The sequence below is a fragment of the Chrysemys picta genome, chromosome 4 (genome assembly GCF_011386835.1).
Source record: "Chrysemys picta bellii isolate R12L10 chromosome 4, ASM1138683v2, whole genome shotgun sequence".
Lineage (NCBI taxonomy): Eukaryota > Metazoa > Chordata > Testudines > Emydidae > Chrysemys > Chrysemys picta.
Window position 1 is genome coordinate 106,359,682 of NC_088794.1, and position 19,857 is coordinate 106,379,538.

Here is a 19,857-nt window from a genome sequence, read left to right on the forward strand (position 1 = left end):
ATTTATTTGGGCATAAGCTTTCGTGGGTAAAAACCCCACTTCATCCATAAGCTTTCATGGGTAAAAAACCCAATTCTAGATCTGAAGAAGTGGGTTTTTTACCCACGAAAGCTTATGCCCAAATAAATCTGTTAGTCTTTAAGGTGCCAACAGACTCCTCGTTGTTTACATAATTCTAGCAGCACTCTAATTTCTGATGATGACAACACAAAGAGAAAAACAAAGAAAAAAGCAGTGGGAAAGAAAAGAACATCTGTCTTGCTCTAGAGGGACATTTTGTCATCTTTATATTTTTAGGTTTGCGAGTTTTAAACATTCTTGCATGTGCTATTTTTATCTCATGGAATTTCCATTCTTAAATTTAGCTATCAGACCTTATGCTTCTGTACCAGAGAAAACATTCACAGAATCAGGAACAGGTTTTCAAAGCTACCTATGGGATTTGACTCTGGGACTCCCCTTGATTTTGATGGTAGCTACACAAATATATCCAGGCGCACTGTTTGGAATCTGTGTCTCTTGGTGCCCAGTGACCTTTTTTTAAAAAAAAAATCTTAAGTATAAACTGAATTGATCAGTCACCCGAAGTTTGATTTTTGTGATATACAAAAACTTTTTAAATGGGGATGTTGAACTCGTTCAGTGGAGTGGGCTGAATTATGGTTTTCTTTAGGGTCCATAAACCAGAGCTATAAGTTTCTGCCATATGATATCCTCAATCCACAGCAACCCTTTCACTATGTCAGTGGACTTTTGCATAAAAATCAAGGGTAGAATATTGGACCCTGAACCAGGGATAAGGAAGCCCAGTGGCAACTTCATCTCTCTTCCGGGAAGTTCCACCCTTCTATGGCAGAATTTTAATCACTGAGAAAACAAGGAGGGAACAGATGACACAGCAGAGCTCCATGCTTGGAACAGAGCATTTTGCTGGGACTCAGGAGCACAGCTGCATCCACAACCCTACGCTCAGTTATTGTCTCAGGCTGTCTTTCTTAAGACTCAGTAAGACAGCACTGCATAGTGTCATATGTTCAGAAAGTTTTATTGCTTGGCAACCATAATTCTTTGAAGTTTAATTTTTCAATAAAATTAAATTCTGAAGAATCTTAACTTGTCATGGAGGCTAGGATAATACATCACAAGCACTCAGATCCCACATTAATGAGCATGATATAACTGAGCATGGACCTGCACAAACCACCACAGAAAATCAAGCTGTCCTGGAAGTTTATATCTTTGCTCTGACAGGCCTTTCCTTTTTCATCCAAAGGAGAAGTGGTATGTAATGCTTAATGACCAGGAGGTGAATGATAATTCACATTATCATCTGACTAAAACTAATACCCACCTATCTTTTTTCTTCCAGAGTGAATTAGATGTATCCTTTCCAGTATCATCATGAATCCATTTGTCATTTTCTGTATTCCTGTTCTTACTGCCTTGTAGTACTACTTGGCAGACATTCAAGATAAAGCAGTACCATGTTATGATTTAACAAATGAATACTGCAGTTAGAGTAAGTAGCACACTCCTGGGGGCTGGCAGCAGTGGCTGCTGCTAATGAGGAACCTTCTATTTAAAATCTCAGTAGCACTATAAAGACAATGCTGGTGTGGAGCAATTTTTTTCTGAAGGTAACTTGTTAAATGAGATGGAGGGCTTAGTTACAAAGAAGAACTGTATAATCATGTTTGGATACAGAGAAGTGTGATGATGGGTTATTTTTTAGTTTGCTTTTTTGTTTCACCATTTTTTGTAAATTTAAATACCTTAACAAAATAACAAAGAAAGTTAACATCACAGTAGTGCCTTCAGCCACTGTAGAAAAAGGTTCCCATTATTACAGGATTAAACATGGACTATAATCCTGCTTCTATGGAAGTCAGTGGGAGTTTTGCTGTTGCCATCAATGGGAACAAGAGTATGCCCTTGATGGGGAATCTTGGGTATCGGTCATGACAGCAGCAATGATTGAAATGTCTTTGTACACACTTAACCACCCTACACTCAAATACTCAGAATAATGTTACTTCGATGCCTTATTCAAGGAGTAATATATAGCTAAAATATAGAAACATTTTTGTTATTTTTCATCTATTTGTTCTTACACTTCTTTACTGATGCAGCAAAAGGCATCATATGTAGCTTTCCCCCCATAACTTCTTAAAAGCATGTACATCTACACATAAGATAGGGAACAGATGTCACTGGAACTCTCTTGTCCATCTAGTAGCATTAAAAAAAAATAGTACACTGTCTGTGTTGCATTCATGGAACATAAATTAACCAGGAGAGTTCCCCCAAATTGAAACCAAAGAGTGGCGGATGAAATATCTGCCTTATGGGGTCCTGTTTTCATAATGGGAGTCTTGAGGTCCACAGACAATTGTGCACTTACATTTTTGTATGTACTTAAATATGTGCTTATTTAAGTTGAAGAGGGATGGACTTAATTACATGCGTAAGTTCTTTGCTGAGTTGGGGGACTAAGCGTACAATTTGGGTAATTGTACATACAAATGGCTACTTATGCCCCAGTATGGCTGTATTTTGTACATGTATTTATCCAAATTTGAACTTGAAATCATTTAGGGTGGTGACATCCCTGTGAATCCTAATTGCCTTTTGTCAGAATTTTCACACTAGGAGGAATTTTCTAACTAATGCATGGATAAGATTAATCAGATTTATACACATACACACACACTGTTGACACAATTAGTGGCTGAAAGACGCACACCTGGCAACCTGCTGCATGCATTACTTGACAACAGGGTGTGTGGTTACACACTTTAGGGGAACTCTGGTGTAGACTGAAAATGATGATTTTCAATACTGTTTCAGTGTGCTGAGAACCTATGCTAGCCCTTAAACCCATTCACCTCTTTGTCAGAGAGACCCCATGAGAAAATCATTTTCAGCAATGGTTCAAATTTCCAATTGTAAACCAACCTAATAGACTTGCCTGGAAATTTGAAAGTTTATGGAATTTAGGGAGCATATAAATTATCTTATTTGATAATATTGACTTAAGAAAAGATTCTCAAATCTTGCTAGTACAACTATTGGGCCAAGTTCTTGCCTGGTGTATCTCCACTTATGTATTAGGCCTCTTATCTTTAATCTTATAGTACACCAGTACACTCTTTTTGGAGGGAGAGCAGTTTTATTTTAAAACATTTTCCTTACAAACTAAAAAATTCCTGTCTCATTTAGAGAAAGGAAGAACCTTTTGTGGGCTAGAGGGTAGAGAAAAAACTAAAAGCCAGTTCCTCAGTATGCTGAGTGAAGTGTGAACATGTGCCTATATAAGTGGTGGTGATGTGAACCATTCAGATTTGCATCTATTTTTGATAGCAGTTTGAATAGCAGATAAATAGACAGAGAACAGTGTAACATTTGGACTACAAGTGCCTTAGGTGTTATTGCAGTGCAAACTATTCCATCAAAATGCTATTTGTAGCATGTAAACTAACCATCATGGCCTGGGAACGAATCATTTCTGTTGCCAAATAGCCTGAGCTGACTCCAGTTTCATTCAAAATACCTGATGAAAAAATACAATGTGAATGTCTGTAGCAGCAAACGCATATGCAAGATATATCATGTTTTAGTACACTGGGGCATCTGGCTAGAGCCTGTGATGATTTCCTGCCTCTATGGTAACACTGATGTATACAAATCCACATGAATTTGGTTTTTAAAAGTGATCGTGTCTACTTAATGTTGAAAACAAGATAAGAACAGAAGATAAAAGGCTCCAACAAATATTTTAAAATTGCAAAGAAAAATAATCAGAATGGTGCTTACCACATATTCCAAATATATAATTCACCGAGAGCTCTCCCTTCCGTGAGGTGCTAAGTACCCACACCTTCCATTGAAGACATTGTTTGACTGAGTCCCTAACTCCAAGCAATCTATATATAGCTACATCTGAAAGATGAGGGCAGCACCAGTCTGCAGTGTAGAACTCCAGGGGCTGCCTTAAGGTGCCAAGTGCTCCAGCTCCATTACCCTATATTGCAAAAGCACATTATTAGTAAATCCTGATAAATGATCATATTAAAATGTAAAGCATACATTAAAGGTACATTAAGGTTACACATTTAAAACCAAATTAAAAAAAAAATTCAGGAAAAGCAAAGTGAAGTTTCCATCCGCAATGTTAACGCTGTCAGACTGCCCATTTTATATAACAACGGGAACAGTAGCACACTAAGGTAAGACTGCTGCTGCCACTCATCAGGCCCCAAGAAACATACAGATGTGGACTTTATTTGCATCTTACATCTCTTGCTGCAGTTTTAACAACTTAAATTTGGGGCAAAGAATTAAGTAATCCAATTTAGTACTTGTGATTATTCTTAACTATTGCAAAAGCCCCACAACCTACAAAAGACTACCCCAGTCTGAAATGAGGCAAGTTGCAGTTCCTTAGATGTAACCTTCATCCAGGGAAATCGGCCTTGATGGAAGCATGCATTTTGTATCGCAGCCAGATTCTACAACCTGTCTATACCCATTTACCCTGCTGTTTTTTAGCCCCAACTGCTCTCAAACCCACTCTAAATCTTGGAGAAAAGGGGTCAAGGGCCAAGAAAACACAAACTAAGTGCAAAAAAATTCCCAATAAATTAGCAAAACCACAATTAAATACTAATACTATTCAGAGTACCCAACTAAGATGTTACAGCAATCCCAGCTATACCAAGATGTGCAACAATCCACAGGAAACCACTATCCTCCAGTCTGAACACAAGCAATAACTCCAGTTTTCAAGTCTCTGTAGAGATAATATATTGCAAGAGAAAACTTAATTCCTGGTCCCAACTAAAAGCCTGTATGTGTCACACAAATCTACCCTCCCGCCTGTTAACCAATCAACTACTGTAAGGGAATGAATGGAAAAATCCTGCTGTTTCTCCTACAAGGAGCAATATATGCTTTACTCTAGTCCAAAAAAACTATGTGAAAGAAGAAGAACCTTCCAAGTTAATGCTAAGGTTTACATTGTTTACTGCCCCAAAAGTGTTATTTTTAATAATGTAAACTTAACAGGAAAAGTCAGTGTAACTTTCATTAAAAGCAAAGGGCTGGATCCAAGCTTTTCCTATCAAATTTAAAATAAGACAAGTAAGAGGCTGTATGAACATATATTTAGTCATATTTTTACCAGCATTTTTCATCAAATTAATGTTTTAATATATTCTCCAAGGCCACATTCCTGAAAACATTTATGTGTGTGCCTGTTTAACTTTAAGCACGAGTAACCCAATTACTGATTTCCATGAGATTACTCATGTGCCTAAAGTTTTGGGTAAGTAAGTGGTTGCAAGATCACAGCTTTAAACATATTGCACATAGCAACAATGAAAACTGATGACACTAGTCAATTAAAGGGTGATATTTTAGACAACCACTTTATTTTATTAAATTCTGAGTAGCCATTTGTTTTGAGAGCAGCTTTTATATGTAAAGAGGCTAGATAATGGTTGAGACAAGTTTCCACTTTTAGTCTCGGAATTAGTTATTCTGCACATAATTAAGAATCCACATGAAGCAAAGATCATGATATTTTCAGAACTGTATTTTAAATACATTTTTAAAACAACTTCTACCAGATGTGCTGATGGACCATTTAAATGAACAACAGTGTTAATACCATTAATAATGAAATGTTTCTGTTTAGTGTTTTAATAGCCCTGATTTTTTATACACAGAACCAGAGCTTAAGTGGGTCAAATTTTACTAAGCTCTTAAACAGCTGCAGTTTAGATGGCATAGGAGCCACTTTCTGGTTGTGATGAGTCACTACAAGGATTAAGAAAGTGACAATTGAAAGTGTTATCACAGCAGTTTTGTGTAGACTAGATGCTGTTATGTGTAGGAGTTGTTAAAATTAAGAAAAGTTAGTTTTCTACTGTTTAAATTGACAAAACAAGGTTTATTCTGAACCAGATATTAGCCTGTAAAAAAAACAGGTGTTTATGTTTCTGTCTGGATCCCCAGAGAACCAAGAGTCTGGAGACCAATTTCCTGAGTTAAGAAAATCATTGAGTCCCATTCTGATTAGCCTACTATTTATTTCTGGACAACTGAAAAACATAGATATAGGGAATTTCCCAAGTGAATCCGTCAGACACTTTAATGTCCACTAAAGTAGCAGTTTCAAACTTTAAGTTTGGGCAATTTTAAGTAATCAGGAGGAAAATTATAATGTTACAGTGTTGGTTCAATGAATAGTTTAGGCTCAATGTTTATAAGTATATACTTCAATTTACACTGTAAAAGAATTGGATAAAATGGAAACCTAATAGGATTCATTTCAAATAATTATCACAATAAGAGAGAAGCCCTCTCCAGGACCATATGTGTTGAACTAGCTAAAGGCTCTCCCAGCAGACTTTCACCTTGACTGTGATCAGTCAGTTTTCAACCCTCCATCCAGAATGTATGATCAGAGGAGGAGCCAACAGTTAGTGCTCCAACATCAGGATGAGACAAACGTTCTGGAATTTACAAGTACAGTCAGTCTCCTTCTTAATAGCAGATTTTAAGATAGCCTCCTGAGGCGGAAATGTCAGTGACTGAAATTTCTGTGCCAGTACGTAGTCCAGAAGTTACTTAATAAGAGTGACAGAGGGTCCTGTTGCTTTTTACAGATTCAGACTAACACGGCTACCCCTCTGATACTTAATAAGAGTGATCATTAGTAATGATAAAGTCAAGTAGTGAGATGTTTGAAGGGGTGGGATTCACCAGGAGGACTTGGGCACTTCAGTGTCTTAACATTTAGGTACCTTGGCGCCTAATGGAATTTGCAATCCTGAGTTAGGTGACCAGACTCCCTGCACAATGCCTGGGGAGTTAAGCACCTAAGAATGGGATCCACAAAAGCCAACACATTGAGCAGGGAGATACCTAAGCTAGCCAGTAGGAAATGTGGTATGGTGGGGCCACTCAAAAGGAGTTAGAGGCCAGATTCACAGAGGTGATTAGGCACCTAACTTCTTTTGAAATCAGTGTAAGTTCGGAGCCTGTGGAGCTGGGCATAGGTACGGAAGTATGGGCTGGAAGGAGGCACCTCCCTCCACTTGGGATTCAGAGCCAGGAACCCTCTCCTGGAGTTAGGTGCTTAGGTCAGGTCAGCACTTTGTCAAGAAAAGCTGAGGAGCAGGAGTCTCCCTCCCCACCAACAACCACCTTTAGCCCAGTGATTTAGGGCACTCACCCAGGATGTGGAGACCAGGGATCAAATTCCCACTCTGCCTGATATAGGGCAGGGACTTGAATTTGGGGGGTTGAGAGTGTCAGTGGTGCCTAAATGTTAGACTTAAGCACCTAAAGTAGCAATTAGGTGCTTCAGTCCCCCTTGTGAATCTAACCTGTGGTTGAAAATGAATGGCCATGAAGGAAATTTATGTTGTACATCAGTTACTTAAAGGCAAATTGTCTATCGCCTAAGCACTCAAGCTGTGGTCTGCAGATCACTTGCTAGTGTTCCTGGGAGAGCTGGTTGCTCATAAGGTGCTGGCTCCTCCTCATTGACAATTTAGACCACATGTACCCATTCCCCTACCTTCAAATCAGAGAAAACCCTCCGATACTTTAAATGGTGCCACCTTGTGAAGGAGAAAATATTCTCTTTGATATGTACATTTGCACCCGCATCTTGATGCGCCAGATAGGGTGACCAGACAGCAAGTGTGAAAAATCGGGACAGGTGGTGTGTGTGTGTGGGGGGGTAATAGAAACCTATACAAGAAAAAGACCCAAAAATCGGGACTGTCCCTATAAAATCGGGACATCTGGTCACCCTAGCGCCAGAGTTCAAAGCCAGATGGCAAGCATATCTGCTTATTTCACTGTTGCTGCATGGTAAAGTGATAGGGGGGCAGAGGGAAAGCAAGATAACTTATTGTACTTACCTCATTTTAGTATGTGTGCCATAAGTACTCATGAATAGGATTAGAAAGTGCCACTATTGCAAGGTAACTTTTACAAGGGATTAATTTATGTGCAGTTTTACTAATAGGGCGTATGCCAGGTACACGAAGAAGAAAGGAAGATAGTAGTTCCTCTGTAGGGGCAGGTCTCCAAGTCACACCCTGCATAGCCCCTAGAGACCAACCTGAATATGTATCTACATACTTGGAATGGCCTTTTCTTCAACATGCAGGCTTAGCAGGGACAGCAAATTTGTATAATTTTTGGTGGTGCCCAGAACAGGTCCAAGTCCCAACCCCTCCCCCCTACACACACATACCCCTGCCTAAGGCTGTGGGAGGGAGCTTGGGGGGCAGGCTCTGGGTACGGGAGGGGTGTGGGATTTCTGGGGGAGTTTAGGTGCTGGTTGCGGGCTCTGGGCTGGGACGGGGTGCAGGAGGGTTGTGGGGGGAGTTGGGGTGCTGGGTGCAGGCTTTGGGCTGGGACAGAGGGTGGGGGTACGGGGCTGGGCCAGGGATGAGGAATTTGGGTTGCAGGAGGCAGGCTGCCCCAGGGCTGGGCCAAAGAGGAGAACTCCCCTCAGCCCTCTCCTTGCCGGCAGCAGTGAGCTCCAGGGGAGCCCTCCCCAGCACAACACTCACCCAAGACCCCCCAAGCTGCTGCTCAGGAGGTCCAGCCAGGATAAGCACCCCCCACTTAGAGTCACTTGCCACGGGAAGGGGGGCTGCCCTGCACCTCCTCCCCTGGCAGGCGCAGCAGCTTCCTGAGCCTGCCCCCAGTGCCACTCCCTTGTTGCCAGCAGCAACCAGTGAGGGAGCGCAGCCATCCGCTGCCCAGGGCAGGCAGCGACGCTCGGGGGAGGGGGCAAGCCGAGGCAGCAGGTAGGGCTGAGGGACACTCTGGGGGAGCCGTGCGGGGGTGACAGGCGTTGGTGGAACCGGGCCCCCAGGGCCCTGAATTTGCTGGAAGCCAGGAACCACGGGCCCATACAACTCACCACCCCTGCAGGCTAGGGTACATGGAGCTCAGCACATATACCGACCTATCATTTATTATGAGTGTTTCAGATCAGCACATTATGGCCCAGATCCCCAAAGGTATTTAGGCTCCTGACTTCCATTGAAATCAGAGAGCTTTATTTATATGTTCAAAATTTCCCCTTCCCCTCAGGTTTTTTTGAGTCTTTGAATGCATAGCTGTAGTCTTACTAATACGTGGCTTTTACACAGACCTTTATGTGCAATAGAGCAGGAACCTCACTGGAAGTGGCCCTTTAGTGAAGCCTAAGCTGGATTTAGATGTCAAAGTACACACCTTGCCCAGCCTTTCCCCACACTAGTTGATCTGGTAGATTTACGTTCTTCTACTCTCCACACACGATTCATCCACAAGTTGAATGCTTTACACCCTGTGGTGTGGGTTTCTTGCCAAGCAGGAGGGGGGCAGCTGGTGTAGAAGAACTAGGAAGATGATGGACAGATGTCCCCACAGTGGCTTGGGTATAATCAGAATGAAATGTCTAAGTGTGTACACAGAAGGATGTAACAGCAGAGAACCGGCATTGTGAGACTTGCAGGAAAGGAGAAATGAGCCAAGATTGCTCATTGTCTAAAGCTGAATGTTTGCCAAGAGCAGCCTGAGAAAAGGAGGTGGGGAGAATTGCAAAGGAAGGTTGGAGACTTACCAGAATCAAGGTGTGCAATCTCTCTGGAATGGTAACTGCTAGCCAAATTCAGGCTACAGGTGAGATAGCTGCTGTCGGAATGAGGGCTGAGTAGCTGTGGAATGTTGCCAGGGAGGGGCTAGCATGTTACAGGTGGAAAGATGTGACACCATTTCACTCCCTGTAACAAAAATGAGCCTCTAGCCATTAAGTATGTTTTAGGTTTTTAAAAATGATAACTTAAAAGGGAAAGTCAATGCCATTAATTTTGAAACAAGCTGAAATGCTCCTGAAACTTAAAAGTGGCATTCTTCTTTAATGATATGCTATCTGCGAGTGAACTGCTACAAGGCACCTGGGGTTTGGGAAACGGATGGGTAATTCTCTCAGGTGATATACAAACACTTTCAGAAATTCATCACTGATCTCACTCTTTTTCAGGGAGGGTAATCCAGGGAAACTGGTCTAGAGAGTGAGAGTTCTCCTTCCTGTACCTGGTTTCACTTGGGATATTTTTCCCCATTAAATTTTAGGATCTAGGATCTGTGTGTATGGGTCTTGCTATTTTAGAAAGATTGGATGGGCTTTTCTCATGAGAGTTCTATCAGACAGCGTAAATGGCCTGGCTTTGGTACAAAGCTAAAATTAAAAAAGCTTGTAGTGGCATTTTAGGACTATTCATGAAAGCTCTGTAGATTAATATCTGAATTTAACAGGCCCTCCTTCCTACACGTACAGCATTGCATCACAGTAGTGATGGTGAATGGGAACTTAATGGCTAATTCTATTTTCCATAAATTGTCAAATTATTGTACTCATGCTGTAACTGTTTCCACACTAAAATATTCCTTGCAAGATAGTGAGATGTGTTTGAAAAGTATAATATGAAGAGCCAACTACAACACCTGTAGCCTGCAAGCTGCATAGGCTAAATTAAATGCAGAGGCCCAGATTTTAAAGATGTGTAAGCATTGCTCCACTCACACTGCAAGACCTAAGTTACTTAGGGCTGGTCTAGATTTCTTAGCATATGCGCAACGTGCCTCAGGTGGCACATGACCAGGATTCATCACCAAATTTTGTCTGCTTGGATCATTAGCTTCCCCGGTGTGGAACTGGTACTGACGGGGAGTGTGACGTGAATGCTGATCCATGCTCTCCTGGTCCACACTGGACATAGGCATAGCTATGGGGGTGTGAAAAATTCACACCCCTGAGAGACGTCACTATGCCAATCTAATCCCCAGTGTAAGCAGTGCCAGGTAGACAGAAGAATTCTTCCATCGCCCTCGCTACTGCCTCTAGGGGAGGTGAATTAACTTCAGCGGCAGCAGAATTCCTCCAATCACTGTCGAGTATCTACACTGAAGCACTACAGCTGTGCTGCTGTAGCATTTTTAGTATAGGCATACCCTAAGTAGCTTCGAAAACTTGGGCCTGAACGAGTACTCTGACAGTGGAGTTCCACTAGTGTGAATGCAGAGTAATAGAACAAAATCTGACCATCTGTCTTTCTGAGCTCATGCCATACTATCAAATAACATTCGTGGCAAGCAAGTTCCGGGAGGCAGTAGTGAAGGTGCAAAAAACCAAACAAACAAACCCCACCATCCCCAAACTGTTGAAAGATGTGTTTGCAAATTGGAACGTGAAGTTTCTTTCTGGCTCCACTGCAATAAACAGAATCCCCAACATACAGCCAAGAACTACAAGGAGTGAAGCTGAAACTGTGATTGATCTGTAGAGCAGAGGGAAAGACTGAAAAGCAGCAACAGGTGGGGACAAGGCAGAAGAGAGGTTTAACTTCTTCCCCTGTAGATTGTACTGAATCAGGGAGACAGCCATGATACCTAGTCGTTTTTTATGTCAATTTCTATTTAATAGAATAGAGATAAATAGGAAAACCAGGACATGTTTTACTTAGCCCCTTTTCCCACATCACATTTGTTCAATGAATACTAGTGTGTATAGAACATATTTTTGCTGGTATAAAACTTGTCATTTATTTGCCAAGGCCAAAGCAGTTAAGATACGTTAATGGAGGAGTTTCATATAGCGCAAAAGGACACACATTTGTATAGCTTCAGATTTTTGCCTTTCAGCTGCCTCATTTCACTAGGCACATCTTGAAGGCGCTAAGTACATTTCAAATCATTTTAAAAATGAAACCTTTATTAAATTCTACTCCTTAACAAAGGAGTGTAAATTAATGAAATCACTCTTAGCTATCCTCTGTGTAAATTACAATAGACTAATAGCATATTAGCTTATAAAACTAGACAACTTTGAAACTTGATTTTTCCATTACACCAAATAAGTGATGTTAGGGAGAGGGGAAAAAAAAACCAAAATGGTCAGCCTTGAAAATGCTGGTGTCAGTCAGACGTGAACAGACTAAGAATTATCTTGTTTAACGGAAATGCAGTGTACATGTGCTTTTAGGGTCTATCTCCACTGCAGCTGAGAGCATGCCTCCCAGCCCGGGCAGCCCTCCTGCGCTAGTTCTACTAGCACACAAACTAGCCATGTTTATGTATTCAGATGGCTAGCCTGGGCCGCCACCCATACTGCAACATCCACACTGCAACCGCTATGCTAACTCAAGAACAGCTAGTGTGTCTGTCTGCACTAGCTGGGAGGCACTCTCCCAGGTGCAATGTAGACATATACTTAGCATTATTCATAGTCACATTCATGTTTGTAGTATCTTACTGATTGCATTTTGCATCTATGGTAAGCAGAAACTATTCTTTCCGTAAAATCCATCAACTGGCAGTGAACTCAGACAAGCCTATACTAAAAACTTTGTCCAGATAGTAATTGTTTAAATTAAGTTACGCTGTCAGTCCCTCATCTTCTCTAATACAGAGAGACAACTGCAGTTATCCCTTCCCACTGACACTTCGACATGTGACTAACACAATAAAAAGGTGAAAAACATTACGTCTGACATGGGTATTATTGCTACTAAAATAAATTTAACCTAATCTCAAGGTGCAAATTTACAAATACCCACACTTGTAAGTTTTAATCAGAGAAGAGGGTTGAGAACATGAAATGCTTAAGACAAAGGCAGGTAAGATTTTCCTCTGAATGAGTCTTCACTGTTCAATACTTGTAAATAAAAATTACTTAACTTGAAATGTTCCTAGATAATGTTCAACTTGGATAGAGTGCACATAATTTTGGATGAAATGGTGTTAAATGGCTGCATCGTGGAAACCAACAAGAATAGAATTCTTGCACCTCTATTTGTTCTTGACAAAATGGCAGAAAGTTAGAAAGAAACAAACCTACTGAGGAACGTATTTTACAAAGGAACGTATTCTGAAAACCCCACAACATCTCTACAGCTATTTTCTGAGACTTCCTAAGGTGAAATCTTGCAGTATTTTCAGCTTGCTGGAACATATTGAAGCAAAGAAATCTAATGCATATTCCCCTCTTTCTTTCTCTTCCAACCCCTGAACAAAATATGCCATGTCAATGTAAAGGTAAAAATTGGGAGGGGGAGGGACCTACAGGAACTTTTTCAAAGAGGCAAATGTCAGTTGACACAGCACTTGTCTTTCTAAAAAGTAACCATTTTGTTTTAGTATTTGTAATTCTGTTACGGGAAAAATATTCATGAAGCCTTGTATGTCTGTGGCTATACATTACAGCTGTGCTGCTGTAGCGCTTGTAATGTAGCTACGCTGTTGTACTGTAGACATTTACTACAGCAACGGAAAGGGTTTTTCAGCTGCAGTAGTAAATCCACCTACTTGAGAGGTGGGACCGAGTTGTGTCTACACTGAAGTTTAGACAACTATATTGCACAGGGTATGATATTTTTCACAGCCCTGAGTGATGTAGCTAGGGCAACCTAAGTTTTAGGTATGAACCAGGCCTCACCTCATTCATTCAAAAAAAAAAAAAAATTAAAGGGCTATAGGGATGGAGAAGATGAGTTAGAAAATATTAGTATAATTCCAAGTTGTTTCAGTTCTTGCTTTAATACTTTATACCATATTATCATTCAAATCTGTTTTCATAAGTATGTATCTTAAGCTCTTTAACTTCTGTACCGATATAACCAATCTTCTACTAGGTCCAGTCTTCACAAGGACAGGTTTATCCTATATGCTTTTGTATAGAACCGAGTGTAAAGTTTGTGTTCACTCAAATACTACAGTGATGGCTGTAATAAAGGTTACTGTATACTATGGAAATTGTAACTAAACGATTTGGACACTTAATTCTTTTATGTTAATAAAAGGTTAATTGTTCTTTATCATACTCAAAAGGAAGTTGCTACTTTAGTAGTTTAATTTTCTTAGTGTAATGTTTTAGTATTTTGCTTATAAACTTGAAAATAAAGGTTCTCCTTTTCACATCAGTTTCTTGTTTGTAATATCCGTATTCTTTCACAACTGCCAGCTGGGGGAGCCCACAAAATTGTTAGTAATGGGATCACAATCACCACAGCTTTTCTTCCCCCAACCCTCAGCATACCATTAGGTGTTTTTCGCCATATATTCATTCACTGCTTGTCCAAGTCTTGAGTAAAATCTACAGAAGAGGTGCCTCAGATCTGTAAGTTTCCTAATACCGACCAAATGTACCCAAACTAATCTAAAAATCTTTAGGAGCAGTAGAAGAGGGCTCAATGACTGGTCTTTAAGTGAAATACTGTGACATGGACAACTGTCTGTCATCTTTCACAAAAGTCACTAAAGAACTCAATTGGTAATTACTTTCATTTTCTAATCACCTGCTACTGTAAACTAGGTTCAGACTGGTATTGAGAGGTGAAAACCTCCATATTTAAACTATCCATCTTAATTTCCTTTTAGACTATCATAGTTAAGGTAGGTCCCATTGGTTCTTACACCAGACATCCATTTAGTTATGGTAAAAGTACAATCAGCTGCATAAAATTTTCATTCTAGCACCGTCTCTGTCAGGCAGTCTGACCCTAACTTACTTACTCCTGTCTCCATGCCACTGATTTTTGCCCTGGACTTGGTGAAAGGAGCTTCCAGGAGGCCTGCTGAACTGCCTCAGTACACCAGTGGGGCCTGCTCAACCATCTTGGCATGGAAGTTGCCCACACGCCAGCTGGGAGCTGGGTTCCTGTGGTCTGTGGTCTGCTGTCTGGCTGCCATTTCTGAGAGGAAAGGAGGGGGAAGGAGAGGGGTTGTTCTTCAAACCCTCCTTAAAAAAATTGTCTTGGACCTGACTGCAGAACTGGAATTAATTTGCAAACTGGACACCATCAGATTAGGTCTGAATAAAGACTGGAAGTGGTTGGCTCATTACAAAAACTAAACCTAATTTCCCCAATACTAATTTCCCCCTACTGTTACTCACACCTTCTTGTGAACTGTCTGAAATGGGCCACTCTCATTACCACTTCAAAAGTTATTTTTCCTCCATTGGTATCCTGCTGTTAAATGAATGTCTCATTAGACTGACCTCACACTTGGTAATAAATGTGTTAGTCTCCTCGTTAATTTTGAGGAAAAAGCCCTCTAAACCAACGAGGAAACAGTAAAAACAAAAACAAAAAAACCTCTTAAAAATCCTGTGAAAGCTCTTCTCCAAAAGGGAGTCCTAGAGTCTGCATGTGTGCTGGTTGGAGGCCTAGAATTCGGGGGGGGGTTCTTTTTGAAAGGCAATCCCAAGCCCAGGCTCGGAGCACAGATCTGGTCTGTCTGCAGTTGTCCTGGAGATGGGAAACATCTGCTACATGGAGGGGACTGAGAAATATGCATTTTTGTTATAAGCTATTGATTGTTTCAAGACACTTCTGGTAAAAGTGTAGTAACATCTTATTTACTTCATCTTTATAAGCAGTCACTGACCACCACAAAAAAAATTATAATACATGGTTCAATCAAGACAGCCATTGCTCCCTCAAAAAACTTTAATCAATTGCATGTTGTGGGGTACAGTCATTCACTCTGATGAAATATGCAACTTAGTATCGTATCGTTCATATCATGTCTGAAAAACAGCGTAGTGCTGCACAGTGTCTTCGGTATCTGCCAAGCTAGTTCTCAGAAAGCTACACTGCAAAACTCTGAATGCCCTGGCTTAGCCAACAGACAAGCTAATGAACAGGTCACTTATTTGCTCTTATACCCCAATTTCTATTTTTCTTAAACTTAGAAAAATAAGCCAAATTTCTTCAAAAGTTAATGCTTTCAGAACACTTACATTTGACCAATTCAAAATAAAGATATCTAGTCTATGTACTCATATTTGAGGAGTATGAGAGAAATAGTCAGAGGAGACACTTTTGTACGCTGCAAACATTTTAATGATTATTGTTGAGCATACACATTGGAAATTTTTTTAAATTTCAAACTGCAACAAGTTAAATAAATGTTTATAATATACAAGGAAAGTACAACCAAAAGTAAAACTTGCTTTAAGTGTGCCTTGCACCAGGAACCAGTGTTTTGTTTTGTTTTTTAATAGCTTTATTGTTGAGCTGCACTAACACACTTAAGGATTTGATCTTTATAGCAGGGCATTTAAGAAATCAAAATATATTCCCAGTTGAAAGGAAAAAAAAAATTGTGCATGATTATATGCAAAAAACAAACACCCCCCCCCCCAAAAAAAAAAAAAGAAAAAGAAAAAACAACACTAGAATACTCCAATAGTGCAGGCACCATTAAAAAGAAAGAAAGAAAAAGCTTGTGATGCCCATTAACTCTAAGATTTAAGGAAGCAAGTTTTTGACCAGTTAGTTTAAAGCCAGCAAAACAGGGATCAGTGATGGCAACTGTAGTGTACAAGGTATTAAATGACAAACTTTACACAAATACACTTAGAAATTGATGTCGGTGAACACTGAAAATCTGCTCTTTGGAACAGTCAAAGAGAACCATCTTAATTTCCAGTCGTGCAAGCCCTTGAAGCATCACACAGTGTTCTGTGCCATTTACTTGCTGGCTGTGTAGTTACAGGGATTTGTTTTGTCATTAGCAGCTAACAAACTTTTTCCACGTATTCCTAAAGCCTCACAGGTGGAAAAAAGGTAAGTCTCATCAGAGCACAGCGTGGAGATCATATTTTCTGCACACAAACACAAGAGGCTTCACTAATATCATAGACAGTTTCTCATGTCCCATGTTGCACAGAGCAATTCAATTGAGATGAAAGCCTTTTTCCATAGTAGCAGCTAGCAGGCGCTCCCTCATAATCTCCTCAGAGGAATACTCAGGCAATTTAAGGTAATGCACACAGGTATTCACAGATGGATAACTTGCATCTGTAGCATCAACCTGAGAATAGGGAAGGATGAATATTATTTATGTACTGCTATAGTTTATTGTATTATACATATATGATAAAAATACATAAGTCCTTTCTCCTCTGTTGAATTTACAATCTACTTCATGCTAGAGTTGGCTGGGAATTTTTTCACAGATTTCTGCTGTTTTTGGCAAATTCCAAATTGCCACAATTGAAACTTTTTGCAGAAACGTATCCATTTCAGTGTAACTCTCTTCGGAAAGGTTTCCCGGGTCCAGAAATGTGTAGTCAAACCCAGAGAGAGAGAGGAACCCACCCCAGAATACCAAATAGCCCAATGATTAGAGTACACATCTGGGATGTGGGAAATCCAGGTTCAAGTTCCTACTTTAAATCCGGCAAGAGCAAGGACTTGAACCTGAGTGTCCCACATATCGGGTGATTTCCTCACCCTCTGGGCTACTGGATGTTCTGGGATGGTGCGCACGCTCGGTCTCTCTCTCAATTCTGATGAAAAATTTCAAAAGGTTTCAGTTTTGCCCCAATGTAAAAAGGGAAAATATTTGAAATCTCTGAAAATTTTCACAAGACGGGAAAACTGCTTCCCACCCAGCTCTACTTCCTACATAAAACAGTGAGATGCCAAAGGATGGGTGTATCAATCAGAAAAAGGTTAGGAGAGATTGAAGTGTAATTAGTTTACATACACATTTCCTTAATTCCTTTTTATGAGAAGATATATGAGAGTACAAAGTCAGAGAAGAGCTGGAGTGGAGTTTGGCATTGAAAGGCTAACAGAAAATAGTGAGTGTTGATGTAAGGTTAACATTTATTTATGTGGCAGATGTAGTTTTTTGGTAAGCAAAAAGCTTAAAGTTGAGAGGTACCCTGAAGAGCCTATACCTTGCGCACAACAGTGAGCCGGGGGTGTAGGTTAGCCAGTCCTCCTGGTGGGAGTGTTGAACAGCCAGTAGTGAACTGGAGAAATGCTTTTCTTTCATCCGAAGACATACCACACAAAACTCTCACAAATCGAAGGAATCCAGGACTAAAAAAAAAAAAATTAAAAATATATGAACATCAACAAAATGTTTGTGATGAAGGAAAGAGAATTTTGTAACTTGAGACATTAAAACCAACGTCTTTACACAAACTTAAAGGGCAACTATTTGTTTAAAATATTCATACTGAATTAAGAAGATAGCATTTATACGAAAGAAAAAGATGAAAATTATATTTTTAAAAATTTCTTTGCCAGATGTTACATGGCAAAACCTACAGAGGGACATATCAACTCCCCATGTTACTACTGGAGATGGAATTAACAGATCTCCATTTATTCCTTGTGTGTGAATTGGTAGCTAGTAGAGTTCCAAGCCTGCTCTTAACAGAATCCACACATACTGGGCCTCGTCTCAGTTACACGAAGGGCCCTTTAAAATCATTTCACACCACCAGAGTGGTGCAAAGGGGCATTTGTGTAACTGAGAATTCAACCTTCAGTATTCAAACATACCCACTTCCTGTGTTTTCACTTAATTGGTAACTCAAACAACTATTAAAACATAAGCCTCAGCCTAAAATTTCTCCCCCATGCTTTCCCTACAGACACCACTGTTTTAAACCCTGGTTCCCTACAAATAAAGAGACACTCCCACCTCCTGTATATCAATGATAGAGTTAATTAACTGCACTCTGACAATGCATTAGCAGTGCATCAGCCAGCATATGCTCATACTTGCAAACAGAATGGGTACACAGAAGACCCCTGCTACACAGCATCTTCAGTACTATAACACCAATACACCTAAGAAAAATTAATTTGTATTCTACTGCTCCAAAACCAACGGTGGGAGCTCACAAAACTGCACGGGTTCTTTCTAACAGCCTTCCTTAACAGAAATAAAAATTTATTCCAGTATAATTCCCAAATGAACTACAATTTAAACATCATGTAAGTAAAAATAAAACCAAATTAATGTTATCTCTAAAAGTTTCTGTGGCAAGAAGTTAACATTGGGGTTCTATTAACCTACTCTTTTGAATGTCAATCTCATTTTTCTGTTTTTTCACCACCACCACCTCAAACTCCTCATCCAGAATTAAGACTATCTATTGGAGAAATACAAAGGTTACATCCACTGCCATGTGTTTGTTCCACATGGTCTTCACGCTGATCAGCAGTCCCTCCAATTTAGAATCTTCATGTAAGGAATATATGGATGTTATCATTACACATATTTCTTAAGTGATGTTAAAAACAAGGTTAGACTAATAGGCACCTATCTCGTGTGTAGCCAAGTTTAGGTTCTGTGTAGTTGATGATATCCTCAGCTGCCCAAGACGGTGACTGATTTCCACAAAGAATCATCTGAACTTCCTCATGACTGAAGGAACTCAGCTTCTCCATTGGGAAGACTCGATTGAAACCATCTTAATTTATAAAGATACAAGTAAAAAAATCTAGTCACAAGAATGCAAAATAATTTCAGCTTTTAAACATTTTAATCATTAAACTAGAACTAATATTTTTAAACTATGGTTCTTTAGCTAAGTCAAATGAAGAAATAGGATTACTATACTTAAAGCAAATGTTAGTAATGGCAGCAGCTTTACTGGTCAACACTATAGTCAGCCTGTCTGCATCAACTGTTTACTATGCCTTAACTCTCATTTTTATTTTTTAAAAATGAGTGTTTGGGTTAAATGGAGCAAATCATCTATTCTTTTAAACTAGTTGGTGCTTGGTTTAGAATTGGGATGTGTGTGTATATAACTAGTTGCTAGCAATAGCATGCACCACAATACTAAATGTCAGTGAGTTTAAAATGTGTCGGGGGGAGGGATAACTCAGTTGTTTGAGCATTGGTCTGCTAAACCCAGGGTTGTGAGTTCAATCCTTGAGGGGGCCACTTAGGGATCTGAGGCAAAAATCAGTACTTGGTCCTGCTAGTGAAGGCAGGGGGCTGGACTCAATGACCCTTCAGGGTCCC

The 19,857-nt window shown here is 40.0% G+C and overlaps 2 protein-coding genes across 33 annotated transcripts in view; one reads left to right on the plus strand and one right to left on the minus strand.

The window, feature by feature from the left end:
• AP4S1 (adaptor related protein complex 4 subunit sigma 1) overlaps positions 1–13,994 on the plus strand; it is a 41,931-nt gene extending 27,937 nt beyond the window's left edge. For 4 of the 11 annotated variants that reach the window (XM_065595428.1, XM_065595430.1, XM_065595429.1 and 1 more), the window contains 2 exons: positions 1,274–1,393; positions 12,769–13,135. In XM_065595428.1, coding sequence (XP_065451500.1) covers positions 1,274–1,393; positions 12,769–12,897 — 249 coding nt within the window. In that variant the 3' untranslated portion in view covers positions 12,898–13,135. Of the gene's footprint in view, positions 1–1,273; positions 1,424–12,768 lie in introns of all 11 variants that reach the window. The other 7 variants (XM_042857468.2, XM_042857467.2, XM_042857466.2 and 4 more) reach the window with 5 other exon arrangements.
• Positions 13,995–15,897: 1,903 nt separating this feature from the next.
• The window catches only part of HECTD1 (HECT domain E3 ubiquitin protein ligase 1), a 109,586-nt gene continuing 105,626 nt past the window's right edge, over positions 15,898–19,857 (minus strand). For 16 of the 22 annotated variants that reach the window (XR_010601068.1, XM_065595406.1, XM_065595409.1 and 13 more), the window contains 3 exons: positions 19,147–19,297; positions 17,768–17,912; positions 15,898–16,893 (listed from right to left, as the gene is read on the minus strand). Coding sequence is in view for 19 of the 22 variants with exons in the window: in XM_065595406.1 (XP_065451478.1) it covers positions 16,756–16,893; positions 17,768–17,912; positions 19,147–19,297 (434 nt within the window). In the remaining 3 variants the exon portion in view is untranslated. The remainder of the gene's footprint in view (positions 16,894–17,767; positions 17,913–19,146; positions 19,298–19,857) is intronic. The other 6 variants (XR_010601070.1, XR_010601069.1, XM_065595416.1 and 3 more) reach the window with 1 other exon arrangement.